This window comes from Saccopteryx leptura, chromosome 10 (genome assembly GCF_036850995.1).
Source record: "Saccopteryx leptura isolate mSacLep1 chromosome 10, mSacLep1_pri_phased_curated, whole genome shotgun sequence".
NCBI classification, from domain to species: Eukaryota; Metazoa; Chordata; class Mammalia; order Chiroptera; family Emballonuridae; genus Saccopteryx; species Saccopteryx leptura.
The window spans coordinates 19371418-19391085 of record NC_089512.1 but is presented as its reverse complement, the minus strand read 5'-3'; the positions used below and the strand labels follow the sequence as shown (position 1 = coordinate 19391085).

Below are 19668 nucleotides of genomic sequence, written 5' to 3'. Positions count from 1 at the left end.
ACACAGGAGCTGAACTGCTGGTCTCGCTGGACAAGTTGGGAAGCGCCAGAGAAGGACTAACGAAACCTGGTTAGGTGTCCCCACGCTGCTCTTCCCATCTGGACAGTGCTAACCAGAGCAGAAGACTTATTGTGAGCCTGGAGGACAACCAGCCAATGTGATCAGACAGACACTGCCTTGCGTTCTCATTCCCCCACTGTCACCAGTGTTCAGTCTAACCTGCCTTTAGGTACATAATTTGCAACAACTAATGAATGAGTTGTCTTGCTCGTGCACACCCTAATAACACACTGGACCTTCCAGCGGCTCGTATGAGTTACACATAAAGCACAGCAGTCCACATTAAATACCCAGGTATGGTAAAATGGCGGATACAGAGCAAAGTCCGGCCGCCTGGCCGTAGACCCTGAATGCTGAACCACATACTCAATACACCATGTACCGTCTCTTCCAGGAGTGATGAAATTCTGCCCTAGACAGCAGGGCGGAAGCCAGGAGAGCCCCCACTCCTGGTCCTTCAGCCCCCGGCAGCCCCCAGCAGACGCCCCCTTCTACACTTGCCCCACGCTCTGCCAGGGGTCAGTTAGGACCTGTGTCCAATTCGCCATTTTCCCACTTGATGAAAAATGTATACAGAGAACCCCTCCCAATGCCCCCTCCCAAAAAGAATCTTTTCCTGAAGGACTGAACTCAGGTACGTGATTGAAAAAATTTCCAGCTTACTATTCTTCATTAGCATTTCCCCACTTCCTGCTTTTAGCTGAGGGTCAAAAAGAGATTGCAAAGGTCATTCATTCTTCCCGTAAACATTCACTGAGCCACCTCCTGTGTGCCAGCAGCGACAAAGCCAGAGAAAGCCCCTTGCTCTCCTTGTGGGTCACAAGCAATGAGCAAATCAAACATATGATAATATAATGGCAGACGATAATAAAGTAGTAGGTACTACTAAAAAAAATAGTGCAAGGCAAAGGGACAGAGAGATGGAGGCAGGGAGGGAGCGGAGCTCTGCCTTATAACGGGTGGTCAGCAGAGGCCTGGGGTGGGTGAGGAGGGAGGCTTGTGGGCGGCTGTCCTGTCGGGAAAGGTGAGTACACAGAGCCTGACAGGCAGGAGTCCTGGCGTGCCCAGGGAGCAGCAGGTGGCTGGAGCCCAGGGAGCAGCAGGTGGCTGGAGCCCAGGGAGCAGCAGGTGGCTGGAGCCCAGGAAGTAGGGGAGGGTAGAAACGGTCTGAGAACTGAGGTTAGAGACAAAGCCAGGGACCTTTCTCCTGGAGCCTGCAGGCCCTGGATAAGATCTGGGGTTTTATCGTAGGGATAGTGGAAATCCGCTGCAGCTTTGGAACAGTTACGTGATCGGATATGAAGGGATTCACTCAGGCTGCTATGTGGAAAACACAGGGAGGGGGCCAATGGCAGAAGCAAGGATACTTAGGCAAGATGACAATGGCATGGAACAGAGCAATAATGGTGCAGATGGTGAGACGTGGTCTGGCCAAATTTAAAACCAAACTCCTCAAGGGAGATAGAGGCACAGAAGACTTTATAAGAAAGAATTTATGCCCTGGCCAGTTGGCTCAGTGGTAGAGCGTCGGCCTGGCATGCAGAAGTCCTGGGTTTGATTCCCGGCCAGGGCACACAGGAGAGGCGCCCATCTGCTTCTCCACCCCTCCCCCTCTCCTTCCTCTCTGTCTCTCTCTTCCCCTCCCGCAGCCAAGGCTCCATTGGAGCAAAGATGGCCCGGGCGCTGGGGATGGCTCCTTGGCCTCTGCCCCAGGCGCTAGAGTGGCTCTGGTCGCAACAGAATGACGCCCTAGAGGGGCAGAGCATCGCCCCCTGGTGGGCAGAGCGTCGCCCCTGGTGGGCGTGCCGGGTGGATCCCGGTCGGGCGCATGCGGGAGTCTGTCTGTCTCTCCCCGTTTTCCAGCTTCAGAAAAATACAAAAGAAAAGAAAAAAAAAGAAAGAAAAAAAGAAAGAATTTATAAGAAAGAATTAGAATACAGATGATGGGCCATATCATGACGCATTGATATATACTTTTTGTATAAACACTAACACACGGGGCATTATGCTAAGTGATATAAGTCCGACAAAGACAAGTAACATGTAATCTCACATATATGTGGAATTTAATTTGAAGAAAACAACGAAGTTCATAGATAACAGATAACAATTGTTGACTGCCAGAGGTAGGGAGTGGGGGTGGGGGGTGGGGGTGAGACTAGGTAAAGGGGGCCAAAGGTCCAAACTTCCAGTTATGAAATAAATGAGTCACAGGGATGCAATATAGAGCATGGTGGCTGAAGTTAATAATGCTGCATTGCATATTGAAACGTTGCTAAGAGTAAATCCTAAAAGTTCTCACTAGAAGAAATTTTTGAACTAGATGTGGTGATGGATATTAATTAGACTTATTGTGGTGATCATTTCAAGCTATGTACATATATTGAAACATTGTACACATGAAACAATATGATATGTCAATCATACCTCAATTTAAAAAAGAAAAACAAAACAGAAGATGGAGGCAGTTACATAGCATGAAGAAGTTGCCACAGTCCACATTTCCATCCTGATTTCGTCAACTGAGCAACTAGCTATGATGACCCTGAGTCTCACCTGAGATTGGTCACCCAGAACCAAGTGGTACCCTGGAAAGAAAGGAGCTGAGATTCCACATTCACCCTGTCAGACTAAAGTCATTCCCACGTTACTCCCGTCATCCCAGCAGGTTTGACAGGAGACTGGAGCGGGGGAGGAGCCGGGAAATGAGGCAAAGGCAGACATTTCAGCAGCCCGTGGAGAGAGAAAAGGGAAGGACCACAGAAGCTGCTGGAGAGCGGTTGGTCAGGGGAGCTCAAAGGCACCCCGAGATCTGGTCAGATGCTACATCTGCAGATTGTGGTCCCAGGATGCAGCCAGTTGCCTTAGCAACAGTATCTCTATCCAAGGTGATGAATTACCCCGCTCTCTCACAAATTCAGTTCACTTCTTAAACATTCAGTGTCCTGGAAATAATATGAGAACAAGCAAACACCAACCAGTGGACGGAGAGGGTACATCAATCACTGGATTTGCCTTCAAGTCCCTTGGCCAAGGGAAAAATGCTAGAGACTAGAGCCCGGGGAAGGGGCCCGGGTTCAGAGGACAGCTAGTGCATCCAAAATTTCAAATTAAAAAGAAAGAAAACAGAGCTGATAAAAAGACACTTGAAGTGATTCTAAATCCCTTTCTGATCATCCTAAATTCACATTATTCTCTACCCTTCTCACTTTCCTTCATAGAACCTGGCATTTATTAATTCTTTGATTTCTGTTTCTATCTGTTCCACTTAAGACTTTGAGCATCCTGAAAAACAAAGGCTTTGTCTGTTTCATTTCCCCTGGGTATTCCCAGAACTAGCATCCTGCATGGAACATAATAGGCCTGCAATCACATTTGCCAAATGAATAAATTAATATCTATCCTAAATTCCTAAAATCATGTTTTACGTATCTCATATATATGCTGTATAATATTTATACCTCATATATGATACATATATGCGTGTTTCACACTTCATGGGGAAACTAGAAGCGTTTTTAGCAAAATTAGGACTAAGGCAAGAAAAGATCACAATAGGCACTACCGTGAAAAATCGTTTTGGGCACCCCAGCCAACACAGTTATTAAAAGAAATTTGATAAAAATCAAGGAGGAGGGGTAATAAATTATCACTATTTGCAACAAATATGATATTATACCTGCAAACCCAAGGAAATCAACAGAAAAACTACAACAAACAAGAACAGAATATATTTAGGTTTCTGGGAATAAATTCAACCCACAGAAAGCAACAGCCTCCCTGCTTATAAGTCACTCAATCAAGTCACCTAATCACGTAGAAAGTATAATGGGAAAAACATCCCACTTGCAACATTAATAAAAGGGATAAAATACTTAATTAGAAGAGACATGTACTTGGGGCAGGGGTGAACACAATAGAGAGTACAGAAGATGTGCTGTAGAATTGTGCACATGAAACCTTTATAATTTTGTTAACCAGTGTCACCACAATAATGTCAATAAAAAACAAAAATATAAAAGGAACACACAGGGTCCGTATGCTTCAAAATACTCCCAAGAGACACAAAAAGAACACTAAAATAAGTTGAAAGATGAATAATTATGCCTTATTTTTAAAAAGGAGGTCATTCATATAACAGTTCTTAAGTAGTATATAAATGTAATATAATCCTATTTTAAAAAGTCGGCATGGTGGTGGCAGCAGTGGTATCTTGAAGAACCAGACAAGCTGACTCTAAAGTTCTTATGGGGAACAAGCGTCCAGAAACAGCCAGATGAAGCAGCAGTACTAACGTCAATCAGAGTACACCGGCCTCACCAAATGCCTACGCATATTCTAAAGTGACAGTACATGAGATACTGTCGTTCTCGAACACTAATCGGCTGACAAACCAATGAAACAGAGGAGAAAGACCAGAGAGACCCAAATACTTCATTGAGCTTGCAATTTAGGTGGCATCTCCGCAGCAGGAGGGGAACAGTGGACGAGTTGATAAGTGGTGTTGGAAAATGAACAAGAAAACGCAGATGGGTTTGTCTGTCAACTGAGCAACTAGCTATGATGACCCTGAGTCTAACCTGAGATTGGTCACCTGGAACCACATGGTGCCCTGGAAAGAAATTATTTGCTGTTCTCACTCCGTCCAGCAAATAAATCCCAGGTCAAAAAATATGCAAGCATAATTTCTCTAAATACTTAAAGCAAAAATAAAGCACAGTGATGGAAGTGTTCTAAAACCGAATTGTGGCCATATGGTCCAACCATAGGAATTCACTAAACCTTCATTGAACTCAAAATGCGTGAACTTTATGGTCTGATATATCTCAATAAAGCTGTTTAAAAAAATAAAACCATAACATTATTTGAAAACATGGGTGCTTTTTAAATCAGCGGTTTTCAACCACTGGTGTGCAGATGGGCGCTGGTCCCCAGAGATGATGTTGTACGAGGACCATCAGAGTGGTTAACTCTTTCATGGACCAGCAGGCCAGTGGTTGAAAAACACTGTTTTAAATAATCCTGGAGGGGAAAAGAACTCTTCTAGGCATGGATGATATACAGAGTTCCAAAATTCTAAAGAAAGGATTGGTAATTTGAATATATAAAAATTAAAACTTTCAGCACAGAATAAAACACCCTACGTAACTCAAAGGACAACTGAAAAATTAGGAAAGGTTAAATTCCCTTAATACACAAACAACGTCTAGAAATCAGTAAGAAATAGACCATATACTAAAAAAATGGGAAGAGAACACAATTTTCAGAAAAGAACACACAACTGCTCTTATAAATACGAAATGATGCTCAACTTCACTTAAAATAAGAGAAATTACAATTATGAGATACCATATTTTCCCCTCTCCAGGAGGCAAAAGTGAGGTTGATAACATCGCGAGTCCACAAAGGTATAAATTACCGCTCCCAACATCGCCAGGGATGGTGTAAACAGTTCCTCCAAGCAACTTTCCCTCCCACGACCTTTACTTTTATTGAACGGTACATGGACCACATGGAGGCACACATCCCCTATAGAATTGTTTGTAAGAGCAAAAAATTAGAAACACTGTTTGTTCTTCAAAGAGCCTCAAGAAAAAAACAAAACAAAAAAAGAGCATCAAGAGCTGAGCTGACAAGTGAAAAAGTCCATTTGGGCAAAAAGCCAAACTGAAGGTAACTGAGGTTTGATTTATCCACTGGGATAAAAGAGGCAAGAGGCCTGACCTGTGGTGGCGCAGTGGATAAAGCATTGACCTGGAATGCTGAGAGCGCAGGTTCGAAACCCTGGGCTTGCCTGGTCAAGGCACATATGGGATTCCCCCTTCTCCTTCTCTTTCTCTTTCTCTCCCTCTCTCTCCCTCTCCCCCCCCCCCCAATGAATAAAGTCTTTTTAAAAAGTTTAGAAATAAAATAAGCAAGAAGCACAACAAGAAAAAAAAAGGGTAGTTTTCCTGTGTGGAACAGCACGCGGCAACGATGACTTCCATCAGTGTAGGTGGCAGGGGAGGCAACCCTCCCCCTGCGAGGGAGAGGGAAAAAGCTAAGCATGGGAAAGTAGTGAGGACTGAGTCAGAGTGGAGAAAAGGGTCTGCAAGCCCCCTTCCCTGACCAGAGGAGCTCGGGGAAGGTGTGTGGGAAGGGCCCTGGCCAGAGTCCTTTGCTGAGGCAGCAGCATCGGAATGGAGGCTCCTGGGCTAGGAGCTCAGACACGTGGAAGAGTATGGCTGTGCCAGAGACCCGGGCAGCACAGCCAGCCTGGGGGTGGGCGGCTTTCCCCGCATGCGCACACGGCCTGCCTTTGTAACTGCCTGTGCGCAGGCCCAAAAGACCACACGTAGGATTCTGGCCTGGAGAGAGGAGTCTTGAAGTGGGACGTGGTTTATCCACACAAGAGAGCACTCTATCAATATCAAAAATACAGGCAGTTCTTGCATGGGTGGGTAAAGAGCCATTTCCAAGTGGAAGAAGCAAAGTTCATAACAGGACACAACAGGGACATACCAACGTGTATAACATACTACAGTTAGTGTTTTTGTTCTTTTTTTTTTTTTAACAAGACTATTGCCTAAAAAGTAATATACATATAGGTACCTACAAACATGTATGTGCCAACACATCTAGAACATACAAGGAGCCAGAACAAGGGTTGGCTTTGGTCAGGAGGCTGAGAAAGAGGAATCAGAAAGACCTCTGCCAACATACGGCCGACACATATCTCTATGGATACACGTGTACCTTCCTAATCTGATCTTGCGTGTACTTATTAACCAGTCAAAAACTCTAGTTTGTTTAAAGAAACAGTTAATATGGATGTAATCTCCGAACAAAGGTAAATAATGACAAATCTCTGGTGGCCAGGTTCGGATAACTGACACCATTTAATACCCAGCTAAGCCTCGCCCCCTCCCCGGGTAGGGCGGGGAGGGCACCTTTCCCCACATCCAGATCCTGGCTCCTGAGTTATCTCTATCAATATATTCCAAACACAGGTTTAATACAACTGTCACATCTCACAAGTTGGCCTATAAATTCTTTTTAGAATCTCAAATGACAGGCACCGTGTAATTATGAAGTCTTAAAGCTATGATTTATGTGCCCAAATGTTAGTAAATTCTAAATCGCATGTCTTACTGTGATAATTTCTCTGTCAGTGAGAAACCTTCACCTCACCTGCTCATCTCCAGAGCGTTAAGCCGAAGGATGTGCATTCTGGCGGTATGCTGAAAGACTTAGACAAGTCAAAAAAAATAAAAATAATTTCCCCAGTAGCATGTCAGAGGACAATTATATTTATGTTGGAGATAAAAATGTGTACTAAAATAATAAAAGGTTTTATTTTTTTTCCTCCCAAAATATAGGGCATAAGTTTTTGTTTATTTTTATGATTTCCTCTCTACTGAACAACCAGTATAAATCACATATGTTTTACATTGGAATCTCTCCAATATAAGGAATAAAGAATATATTATATAAGGAATTTCTCTGAAATAAACATAGAAATATTTCCTCACAGACCTATTTTTTTTTTTTAGACCTATTTTTTTAATCTATTGATTTTTAGAGACAGAGGAAGGGAGAAACAAAGTAGGACAAAAACATCGATCTGTTCCTGTATGTGCCCTGACCGGGAATCAAACCCACAACCAAAGTGCATCAGGACACACCTCCAGCAAACCAAGCAATCTGGCCACGGTCCTCAAAGGCCTATTTTAAGCCTATCTCCTTGCACTGGAGAAAGTAATAATCAAAGAGTGAAAGAAAGTAAATGGAGGGAAGAATAACCTTTAGGAATAAATGCTATCATGTCCTTTTCACTGTGACATCAAGCTGTGATTTAAAGATTACCGAAGCATCTTTGAGCTGATGACACCCAGGAACCTCCATTTTGCAGGTGGGGGCCACCCGTCCTATAGTTATTTATGATCTACACAGGCAGAGATTTTTCTCTACAAAATGACATATGAACAAAATGTTTAACGTAACTCAAAGAACTTCCTGTTGCCTTTAACATAAACTATCACCTGGAAATTGCATCTATAATAAGGTATCCATGGCCAATACTAAGCCGTATACCATGAGCACTATCCCTGCCTGTCACTAAGTAGAAATGGAAGCAAGATCTCTATGGTGTGGGGAGGCAACAAGGAGCCTGTACGATGGTTTTACGGGCACCTGGTTGTGAGCGAGGGCTCCAGGTGAGACTTGCATGGGCTCCTCTCCGGCACTGCTGCTTGTTAACTGCATCAACTTGAGTACATGCCTTGACCCCTCTAGGCATCAGTGTCCTCAGCTGTACAGTAGGCATGACACCTATTTCACAGCGTGAGAATTCAGGGAGGCATATGTTAGCATTCAGTAAAAGAAAGCCCCTTTAGGTATGCATGTACACACTCAACACCTCTGTCCAAGAGAAAAATTCACGGCAAAGCAAGAAGGCGCTGAGTGCACACATTAGGCCTCAACACTGTCCGAAGCTTAAATAATTGTGAGCCAGAATTTCTGTGAGAGTCAGGTCCTGTCAGCCAATCTGCCCTCAAGCCCTCCCGTGTCACCACTGGGCAAAGGTCAGAGGGCACAGGAGGGAACCCCAGAAGCAAGGTAACTTTCCCCTGTGCTTGATAAACTCCACCCGGGCGAGACCTACCCCTGGAAGCCCAACAGTTTGGTCAGATCTGCTGTGGTGCCCACACGAGGCTTTCCACATTGAAAAACAAACCCAGGCCCTGGCCGGTTGGCTCAGCGGTAGAGCGTCGGCCTGGCGTGCGGGGGACCCGGGTTCGATTCCCGGCCAGGGCACATAGGAGAAGCGCCCATTTGCTTCTCCACCCCCCCCCCTTCCTCTCTGTCTCTCTCTTCCCCTCCCGCAGCCAAGGCTCCATTGGAGCAAAGATGGCCCGGGCGCTGGGGATGGCTCCTTGGCCTCTGCCCCAGGCGCTAGAGTGGCTCTGGTCGCGGCAGAGCGACGCCCCGGAGGGGCAGAGCATCGCCCCCTGGTGGGCGTGCCGGGTGGATCCCGGTCGGGCGCATGCGGGAGTCTGTCTGACTGTCTCTCCCCATTTCCAGCTTCAGAAAAATACAAAAAAAAAAAAAAAAAAAAAGAAATAAAGAAAAACAAACCCAAGGGCCTGGAGCACACACAGATGGCTCTTTGTACCAAATCATCACTTTGAAGTAAAAAAAGTGAAAGGAAAATCTTCTAGTGTTTCGCATGAAAGACCTTAACTTCACAGGGGTCTGCGCTGAGTTGAACAGTGTTCCTTAAAAATTCACGTCTCCTGGAACTTCAGAAAGAGGCCTTATTTGGAAATGGGGTCTTTGCAGATGAAATTAGTTAAGATGGGGTCATACTAGACCAAGATGGGTCCTTAATCCAATATAAGAGGAGAGACAGAGGCAGGCACAGACACATGGGGAGAAGGCCTTATGACAAAGGAGTCAGAAGCTGGGATGACGCATCTTTAAGCCAAGGACCACCAGCTGCCACCAGAAGGCAGGAAAGAGGCATGAAAGACTTCTCCCAAAGCCTCCAGTAGGAACAAACTCTGCCAACACCTTGATTTCACCTGATGGCCTCCAGGCTTGTGGGAGAATAAATCCCAGTTGTTGAGTCATCCAGTTTGTGTGGTTCATTTTGTGGCAGTGCAACCCTAAGAAACTAACACAGGACCCAGATCAACAGATCACAGTAATGTTTGTTTCAAATTGCCGGGACACAGAGGCTGATACGGGATAATGGTGATCATAAATACTCACTATCCCAGCTCGACTCGCTCCCTACTCAGTAAGTGCCCCGTTTACCTTCCAGAGTACATCCGCACTAATAAATTCTACTTTTACCCGTCTTTAAATATTAAGGATCTGTAATATTTTTATTATAAAATAACATTCTACTGCATTAAAAAAACATTTGAAAATCACTGGTATTAACTAACTCCAAATTATAATTTTTGAAAGCTAAAGTCTGGAACGGACTTATTTTAAGAGATGGCATATTGCTACCAAAAATACAAGCTAGGGTTACTTGTCATCATTTATCCCCAAAGTGCACGGGAGAATTAAATTAGGACATTTTAAAAAAATCAACCTTCTGTTCACACAAAGGGAAAATCCACTTTATACCCTAAATGCGGTCTCCCTGGTGACGGGATGGCCCGTATTCAATGCTGCCCGGATTGACCGCTACCTTAAAGTGGATCAGCTAATAAAATTCCCTAGGCTAGTATTTTACAGTTACTGCTTCCATAGCAGTACATGAATCAAGGTTCCTAACCAGGCACTCACTGCATTCACTCACCGCACTCACTGCATTGCACCAGGGTCAAACCAAATCATCCTGAAGGGAGAAAATATCATTTATAAAGACAGCAACTTCATTAAAGCACTTCCTTCGTATGTGTATTAAGCAAATACGACAGTGCAATTACATGAGGGAACATGCATAAATTCACATAGCTGGGGAAGGAGCTTCTCTTCCACATATTATACCCTGTGAAAGATTTAAAACCGTATTAAATTACACAGCATCAATACAGGTTATCTACCCCAGAATAAACCAGTGCAGCAAACAGTTCTCTCTTCTAAAGGGTATGTGCCTGGAAGCAAATTAATAATAATAATAAAAAAAGTTTGATAGAAGGATAATTCCTACTTGTCAATACATTCTAATTGAAAGCTTAATTAAATCTAAATTTATGCCTCACATACACCCGTTGCAATTCAACAGCATGACCTTTTCTCTCATCAAGCTACGGAACCCAGACAAAGTCTATTAAATTAAGTGTCTTTTTTTTCTTAAAGTCTCAAATGAAAAACATTCAGTCAAAGCCACCAGAACCTGAACTTTCCAAGGTTTATTCTGTTTTTCAAATATTTGTTATGCCCAGGCCTGCGAACACATTAACACGTAGAGAAAATTTTTAGTAGGTACTCTCTTTAGAGGATCTTCTTAAGTCTAATCTAAGGTAGCAAATAGTTAGAATAAAGCCAATTGTAGAACAGAAATAGTCCCACACACGCCCACAAATCTGTGTACATATGCAAACATACACTTGCCCTCATGTTCACAAATACATGAGACATCTCGGTAGTCACTTCCGGGAAACAGTAATGAGGCATCTCGGTAGTCACTTCTGGGAAATAGTAATGAGGAATTAGGAAAAGAAAGAACATCCTGACTTTCTTCTATTCGATTCATGTGTGTACGCAGGTAGAATATTAGTACAAACATGTACTAAGGATTTTATTTTTTCAAAAAGCATCTAGCAAACAAGAATTTTATAAAAATCACACTGTGCTTGTACCGACTGAATTTGTGGCTTTATATCCACCACATGTAATTACCTAAGCAACCCCTGAATGCCTCCACATTCCAGTTCTAAAGCTCTCTACTTGCTAGGACATGGGTCCTTAAATCAATTAAGTTCAACCAACATGCCCAGAAGTTGCTGTACTAGGGCCAGAAGATGCAAAGATGAATGAGACACGGCCTTCAGCATAAAAATCCAGCGTCTGGCACCTAGCGGGTGCTCAATTAATACCTACAGAATGGACTCACTGAGTGAGCAAGTGCACAGTCTAGAGCAGTGCTGTCCAAGAGAAAGATAACGCAAGCAATAAATGGGAGGTGCATACAGTACATAATTTTCCATTTTCTATAGGCACATTTAAAAAGGTAAAAGAAAAAAAAAGTAACCTTAATTTTAATATATCTAATTTAACACAACATAACAGAAAATGTTTTCATCTCCACATGTAATGAGTATTCTAAAACATCATTAATGAAACATTTGACATTTTTTTATAATAAGCCTTTAAAATTGAGCGCACATTTTAAGCGCTCGTTAGCCCCATGTAACTACCCTAGTGAAAAGCAAAGTTATAGGACATTTTCATCATGGCCGAAAGTGCTACTGGGCAATGTACCTCCCAACACAGGGAGACGGTAAGTCCATGACGGAAACAAGGTGGAATGATGAGGCCAGGAAGCGAGGCCAGGGAGGTGGAAGACAGTCAACAGAAGGCCTCTTTGCCATGTTGAAGAGTTCAACCTTCATCCTATGGACAGCAAGGAGTAAGGATGATATGACAAAATGCTTTCATTGAGGAGGTGGCTTGCTGGACAGTGAGTGAGCTATGAACTAGAAAGGAGAAAAGCTGGCAATGGAGAAGATGGATTGCATTGCAAGTCATTCTGAAGTTAAAAAAATCAGTGGTAATCTGGTTTAAAAAGATTCACAGGCTATGACCAATCAATCCATGATGAAGTCTCTTCATCCAAGATAAAATATTAAAATAAGAAAAATACTGTATGTATTTCATAAAACTAAATTTATTCCATGCAATAAATGGCTCTTTATCCTGAGGTCAGCATTGCTCTGATGAGGGAGAGGGGGCATTAAAGTGCATTGCACTTTGAAAATGTCCTTACTGGGCAAAATAAAAAATTCACAATGCTTATGCTGCTCTCCAAATTCTAAGTTTTAGTTTACAAGAATAATCCAAAATTTCTGGAATCACTGTTTTAAATTATTTCTGAACTTTATTAAGATGGACATAGGGTTCAATGTGTGCAAATTATTCTGTATCCTGATGTTCTTATTTCACTTATACATACCCATGTACTAATAATACTGACAGGACTTTTATCTTAAGTTGATATATAGTAATTCAGTGTGTTATTGCTTATTTAGGCATTGCCATGAGTTTTGTTCTGGATTTATTTAGTAGAATGAATAGTTTTACCCAGATGAACTTTCTCCCTTCTAGCCCCAACTCCATGGATTATTTCCTGAGGATATAGTTCCCAATGGGGAATTTATGAGTCAGTGGTAATACACAGCTTTGTTCTGTGTTTAATTCTTATTATTTATCAACAGACTGGAGCAAAAAGACAATGTGCAACACTGCCAACATGCATTAATATCTCAACAAATAACAGACTAGCATTATTTCTGGTAATCTAATAGACTAGATTTCATTTTTCTTTCTTGAATTGCTAGAAAGTATTTGTTCCCGATGTCCTCACAGTGGTATTGAGCTTCCAATTCCCTAAACTCATCTGTCCTAACCACTTCCAGGGAGGACTTTGAGTACTGACCTTCAGTATCTTGAGTCTTTAAATTTTAGATGATAACCATTTAATCTTTTAAACTGTCCCATTATTTTTACCCATGCTTTGGCATTCCATTTAAAATTTATTCTATTGCCTTTGGCTGGGCTATTTTTCTTTTATTCTTCAGAAATTCAGGCACATCTGTCTTGTGTATGATGACTTTCTCCACTGCTTCAGTGGGCCCAAGTTTATCTTCCTTGTACAGCTGGGTTAAAAAATACTATTCCATTTATTTCTACTTATTTTATAGCTAAGTAAAAAGACCTAAGTAAGCAGAGGCCTGATACTCTGAAATTAATCTACTTTTTGAACTGCAGAACTTTCTCATATGAATTAAATTTGCTCAGGATAGTTAATTCTCAAGGTAGACCTGTCCACATCCTAAAATGACAGATGTCACAAAACAGCGACCTTTCCCCAATCAGAGTGAAGCTGGACATGATATCTGAGAATCAAAACTTTCAACTCTTCCTTTAATTCTCTTGACTGCCAATGTCTTCTGTACATACTTCTCGGAAAACTCACTTAAAAGTTAATTTTCAGGAAGAAAGGTCATTGATGGATAAAAGCAATCCCCTGAAGAGAAATACTCTTGCCCGCAAAGATATTATCAAAATTACAAAGAAATAATCAAAATGTTTATGGACACATTTCACCTAATTATTTTTCAGATAATGAGACTCTCTGGGAAATTACAATAATCCCTCTGTCCAACAGATAGAAAATGGAGAGAAAACAAACAAAAAAAAAGCAGCATACATGTAATTGTTTATAAAGTTTAGATCATATTATATAATCTTTTACATATCTCTATATGTAACTAATACCAAAGGGAAAAAAAAATAACCCAGAAGTGAATTCACTGAAATATTAACAGTGGTCATCTGAAGGAAGGAAGGATTATGGGTAGTTCTGATTTTCTTCTTTAGGCTTCTTTTGGAATGTATACTTGAATTATATACTTTATATAATTAATATTTTATACATACATACACAAGAAACATACTTTTTTAAAGAAAACTAGACTTTTTTTTTAAATGAAGGTAGAAAGATTTTGGCATTATATTGAATCAAATGCTACTGAAAATCGAACTAAAATACCTCAACTATTATTTAGGCTCACTAACCAGAAGCACCCCATTTTTTCATATATCAGAAGCTTCCCATCATTACTACAACAGCAAATCTATCAGAAATTCATTATAATACAACTTTTAAAATTCTCAAAATACCAAGAACTTTCAACTTGCCTTTTCTTTTTAAGGTTAATCTCTAAAGTTCTTGCAAAAAATATCTGCAATGGGCCCTGGCTGGTTGGCTCAGTGGTAGAGCATCCGCCCAGCGTGTGGAAGTCCGGGGTTTGACTCCCAGGCAGGGCACACAGGAGAAGCGCCCATCTGCTTCTCCACCCCTCCCCCTCTCCTTCCTCTCTGTCTCTCTCTTCCATCCCACAGCCAAGGCTCCATTGGAGCAAAGTTGGCCTGAGTGCTGAGGATGGCTCCATGGGCTCTGCCTCAGGTGCTAGAATGGCTCCAGCCTCAGCGGAGTAACGCCCAGATGGGTAGAGCATCACCCCTTGATGGACATGCCTGATGGATTCTGGTCCAGCACATGCAAGAGTCTGTCTGACTGCCTCCCGCTTCTCACTTTAGAAACACACACATACACACACACACACACACACGCACACGCACATACACAGAAATATATATATCTGCAATGAGGTTTACATAAAAGTGACGTGATGGTATTGTGGCTACATTTTTTTTAAAAGTCTTTATCTGTTAGATAAATATTGAAGCACTTACTGGCAATGCAAAATGATAAAATATTTAAGATTTCCTTAAACTACTCTAGCAACAAAAAGAAGTGGTCAGGGAAAATAGATGAAACAAAAAAGCTGGCAGTGCCGAGTTGGGGGTTGGGCAGCGCTATTCTACTTTGTGTATGTTCAGTTTTTCCATAATAAAGGTTTTGGAAAAGGTCCTATGAAAAATGAAAAGCAATACATACATATGTACATAGGCACAACCATTCCTCATATCACCCAATGTGGCAAAAGTAAACTCACAACTACTTCCTTTTTTTTTTTAACATCAGGGTGACTATTTCAAAGGGAGCATTTGAATCTGCACCTTTTCTTAATTAGAAAATAAAGACATTATAAGAAAATAAAGAAAAAATTAGAAAATAAAGACAAAATAAAGGCAATAAAGAGTATGTGCATATGTAAATCTATTGAGGAAAAAAATATATGTCTTTCTTTTTGCATATACAAATTTGATTCAGAAGATTTCCGGTTTTCTACACGGGGCCACACTGGACCAAGATAGTCAGCCGACAAAACATGACTTGGCTTGCGACATTTAAAAAGATGTAGGCCCCCGACTTAAGCAGCAGCAAGGCCCCATTCTGGGAGTCCCAGTCGCCTTCCTGACACAGGGGGCAGGCTACTTTTGTAAGAGGACAAGCTGGTCCATCCACAAATCAGCTGCAGGCAAAAAAGGCTCAGCACTCAACCAAAGTTAGGCAGCCAATCATTTACTGTATTGTATTCTATAGAGACTGTTCTCAAGAATAGTAGCAAAGGACGATATGAAACCTGAGTCTCTGAGATCCCCAGACTAATGACTTTCCATCGTAGCAAAGGCAAACAAAAACAGCCCCACCTGTGTGCACAAAGCATTCTCACTGGAAGGGTTTTCATGTGCGTGATCGCACGTGAGCCTTGAATCGCCCATGGGAGAGGTTGGTATGAACTGGGCTATCCCCATTTTACAGATGCAGAAACTCAGGTGTGAAACTGTTAAAAGATTCATTCTCAAACAACAGAGTATTCTGACTCCAAGAACGGTGCCCCGTTCACTATCACAAACTGGAGTGTGTCTGTGCTGGTGAGGAGGAGGGAAGCACTCTATAAAGAGAAGGCAGAACAGGGGAAATCAGCTCTGGGACTAACACTTCCTGAGTTTCAGAAACACTGTCTATTATTTCCAGATTGCCCGTTACTTTGTACTGTCTACTCTGCTATGTGCATGGAGACTTTGACTGTACTTCCGTTTACATCCATGTTTCTGTGGCTTGCTTTGTCTGCCTCTGGCAGAAGCGTCCTAACAGCTCATTTAACCTAAGAAACACAGAAATAATTTCTTTAAACCAGGAGGGATTGTCATGGCTGTGTGGGTGGGACATTTGCCGCTGGTCCTTTCTCTTCGTAATCAAGATGGTACAAAAAGAGAGAAGGTGGCAGAGAAAGCACTCACAGCCCTCATCTCCCATGGACCACTTAACCTAGTAGGAGAGCAAAGCCTACCTCTCTGACTTCATGAAGCTGGCCGGAATACTGACTCTTGGCTCTTCGGGCGGCTGCAGGCGACTTGTGATGCGTGATTGTGACCACACCGGGAGCTCCAGCACCGAGGTGTCTCTGGCTACAGGGCGACGCAGAACTAGGTGTTCCATGGGGGAGCAAAGTGAGACTTCGGCTTCGGGAGCTTGGAGTAGTCTAGAAGAAGCAACAGGTGTTAAAATTCAACAACCGGCCTGACCAGGAGGTGGCGCAGTGGATAGAGCATCGGACTGGGATGCAGAGGACCCAGGTTTGAGACTCCGGGGTCCCCAGCGTGAGCACGGGCTCATCTGGTCTGAGCAAAAGCTCACCAGCTTGGACCCAAGGTCGCTGGCTCCAGCAAGGGGTTACTCGGTCTGCTGAAGGCCCACGGTCAAGGCACATATGAGAAAGCAATCAATGAACAACTGAAGTGTTGCAACAAAAAACTAATGATTGATGCTTCTCAACTCTCTCCGTTCCTGTCTGTCTGTCCCTATCTATCCCTCTCTCTGACTCTCTGTCTCTGTAAAAAAAAAAAAAAAAAATTCAACAACCGACCTGCAGAACACAGCTAAGTGTTGGCTTCCATTTATTTTGAACCCCTCCACCCTAGAGAGATAAAGGCGTGGGGGAGACATACAACACTATATGCCCAAATCCCACAGTCAGTCACCTCAGAGACGATTTCCATTAACTAGCCTTCTAGTCTCATCTCCAGCTGTGTCCTGCCCCACACTATGGCCATGAATAGCTACTCAGAGTCCCCCTAGTCCCATGGTCTCTCATGGACCTGCGCCTCTGCCCTTACTAGCTCCTCCTCCTAGAATGTCCTTCCCCCTTCTGTCCCGCAAACTTCAGCTGCACCTTGAAGACTCGGCTCAGTGTTCTCTGTTGAGTGACGCTTCTCCCTGTCTGTCTCAGCCTCTCCGCTGCACTGGGATTATATTCATTGCCCAGCTACCTTCTTGAGACTCTTCTAAGCTCATCTTTATATCCCCAAGACCTGGCACATAGTTCATTTATTAAACACTTAATAAATGTTTCCTGCATAAATGAATATACTAAGTTATCCACCAATTAATCCCATTTGAAAGTACCATGCTTATATAATATTTTACCCTACAGTAATATATAATCCAAGCAACAACTCAGTGTATGAAGGTGAATTTTTTTTTTTAAAAAGTGGTGTAAGTTGGATCTATCTCACAGATCATAGATACCCCCCCCCCAATGGACCAAAGAGATAAGAAAAATATATAAAACAAAAAAGCACTAGAATAAAGTACATAGCCCTTGGGTAGGGAAGGTCTAATACCACCAAATCCAAAAGCCACAAAAAAAAAAGCTCAATAAATGTGATTAAAAACTTAAAACTTCTGCATGGAAAACAAATTTTAAAGACTTACTCCCACGAACAACCAAGCTAGGAAACGATAAACTAGGAAAAATACGTTCAACTTGTTTCACAGACAAAAGGCTCATCATTCTAATTTATTAACTGGGAATATAATTCCTAGGAAGTGATAAGGACAGTGAACTCTTAAATCATCAGGTCAAGAGGTAGACAATTCACAAAAAAAGATAAATGGCCCTTAAACCACATAAAAACATGTGCAACTGTACTCACAAAATATATGTAAAGTCTGTCTTTCACTCATCAGGTTGGCAAAAATCCAAAAGTTTGACCATACAATCTGTTCACAGGACCATAGAGGAACGAGTTTGTGGGAGCATTTTAGCCACCTGGGAAAAGGACAATCTGGCAGTACCTGTAGCAGATACAAATGAGCTTCCCCGTGATCCAGCAACGCCCTGTTTCTGAAAGCACCCTCCCATACTCCTGTACCCACATGACATGGCGTGGATCCCACTGAGTACCGCAGCAGTACGTGTAAGGGCAAAGGATGGGAACCCAAACATCCATCAATACAGGACAGGTTCAATAAACTATGGTACGTCTCCATAATGGAATGCTACCAAGCAGTAAGAGAATGATGAGAAAGGCCCCTGGGCTGGTCTCGGGAAAACAAATACCTAAAGCTATTGTAGTTAAGTGAAAAGAACAAGGTATAGAACTCTTCAATAGTATGCAAAGTTGCAACAAAATGTGGAAAATGAATAAGTATTTTTTGCTGTCATTGTTTCAAGCATAAAATACTCTAGAAGGATACACACAAAACTAAAAAAATCGCTGATACTTAGTTATGGCAAAACAGTCAATGAGAGAGTAGCAGCAGTGGGGGAGGGAGATTTTCCACTGTATGGTGTATTTATTTATTTATTTATTTATTTATTTATTTATTTTGTGGCAGAGACAGAGAGAGTCAGAGAGAGGGATAGACAGACAGGAAGGGAGAGAGATGAGAAACATCAATTCTTCATTGCAGCTCCTTAGTTGTTCATTGGTTGATTTCTCATATGTGCCTTGACCGGGGGGCTACAGCGACCAAGTGACTCCTTGCTTGAGCCAGCTCAAGCTGGCGACCTCGGGGTCTCGAACCTGGGTCCTCCACATTCCAGTCCGACGCTCTATCCACTGCGCCACTGCCTGGTCAGGCTGTATGGTGTATTTTTATAGTCTTTCATTTTGAACCACGTGAATGTATTACCCATCCAATTGTTTGTTTGTTTTTTTAATTCCACGTTAAAATTTACAGTCTAAATGCCCCTATGCCCTCATTTCAACTTGAGAAAAGGCAGTTAGTTGGATGATGTGCTGGGTGAAGAAACGCAAGCCTGCATAGGATCTGGGAAGGTGGACACGGCGTCAGTGAACAAAGGATGTGGACAGTCAAGACGTTCAAAGCAGTCTTAGCCTCCTGCCTGGGGTAACAGTCAAAGCTCTAAAAATTATTAAATGCTATGGTCTGTAATTTTACAAATCACCAAAAGGCTGAGGAGTGGGGGCGGGAGCCAAGGGAGAAATCAGAATTCTGCATTACCCCGCAATTCCACAATAGCTTGTAAAGGTTCTCCGGATCTGAACTTGGATATAATTTATACCAAATACAGATCGAGCTGGGAAGCAGTGGTGTGCTTTTAAACAGCCTTATGTAACTGGCGAGATCTGTGGTCTAAGAACTGCATACACCTTCGCCACCATGAAATAGAGCAATAATCTGTTTTCAGTCTCAATCATTTCACTTGAAGTGTGGAAGTGAATAAA

The 19668-nt window shown here is 42.4% G+C and overlaps 1 protein-coding gene across 1 annotated transcript in view; it reads right to left on the bottom strand.

Annotated features, from left to right (window-relative positions):
* OSBPL10 (oxysterol binding protein like 10) overlaps positions 1-19668 on the bottom strand; it is a 296950-nt gene that overhangs the window by 118056 nt on the left and 159226 nt on the right. Inside the window, exon 4 of the mRNA XM_066350426.1 lies at positions 16485-16676. Within this exon, the coding sequence (XP_066206523.1) occupies positions 16485-16676 (192 nt within the window). The remainder of the gene's footprint in view (positions 1-16484; positions 16677-19668) is intronic.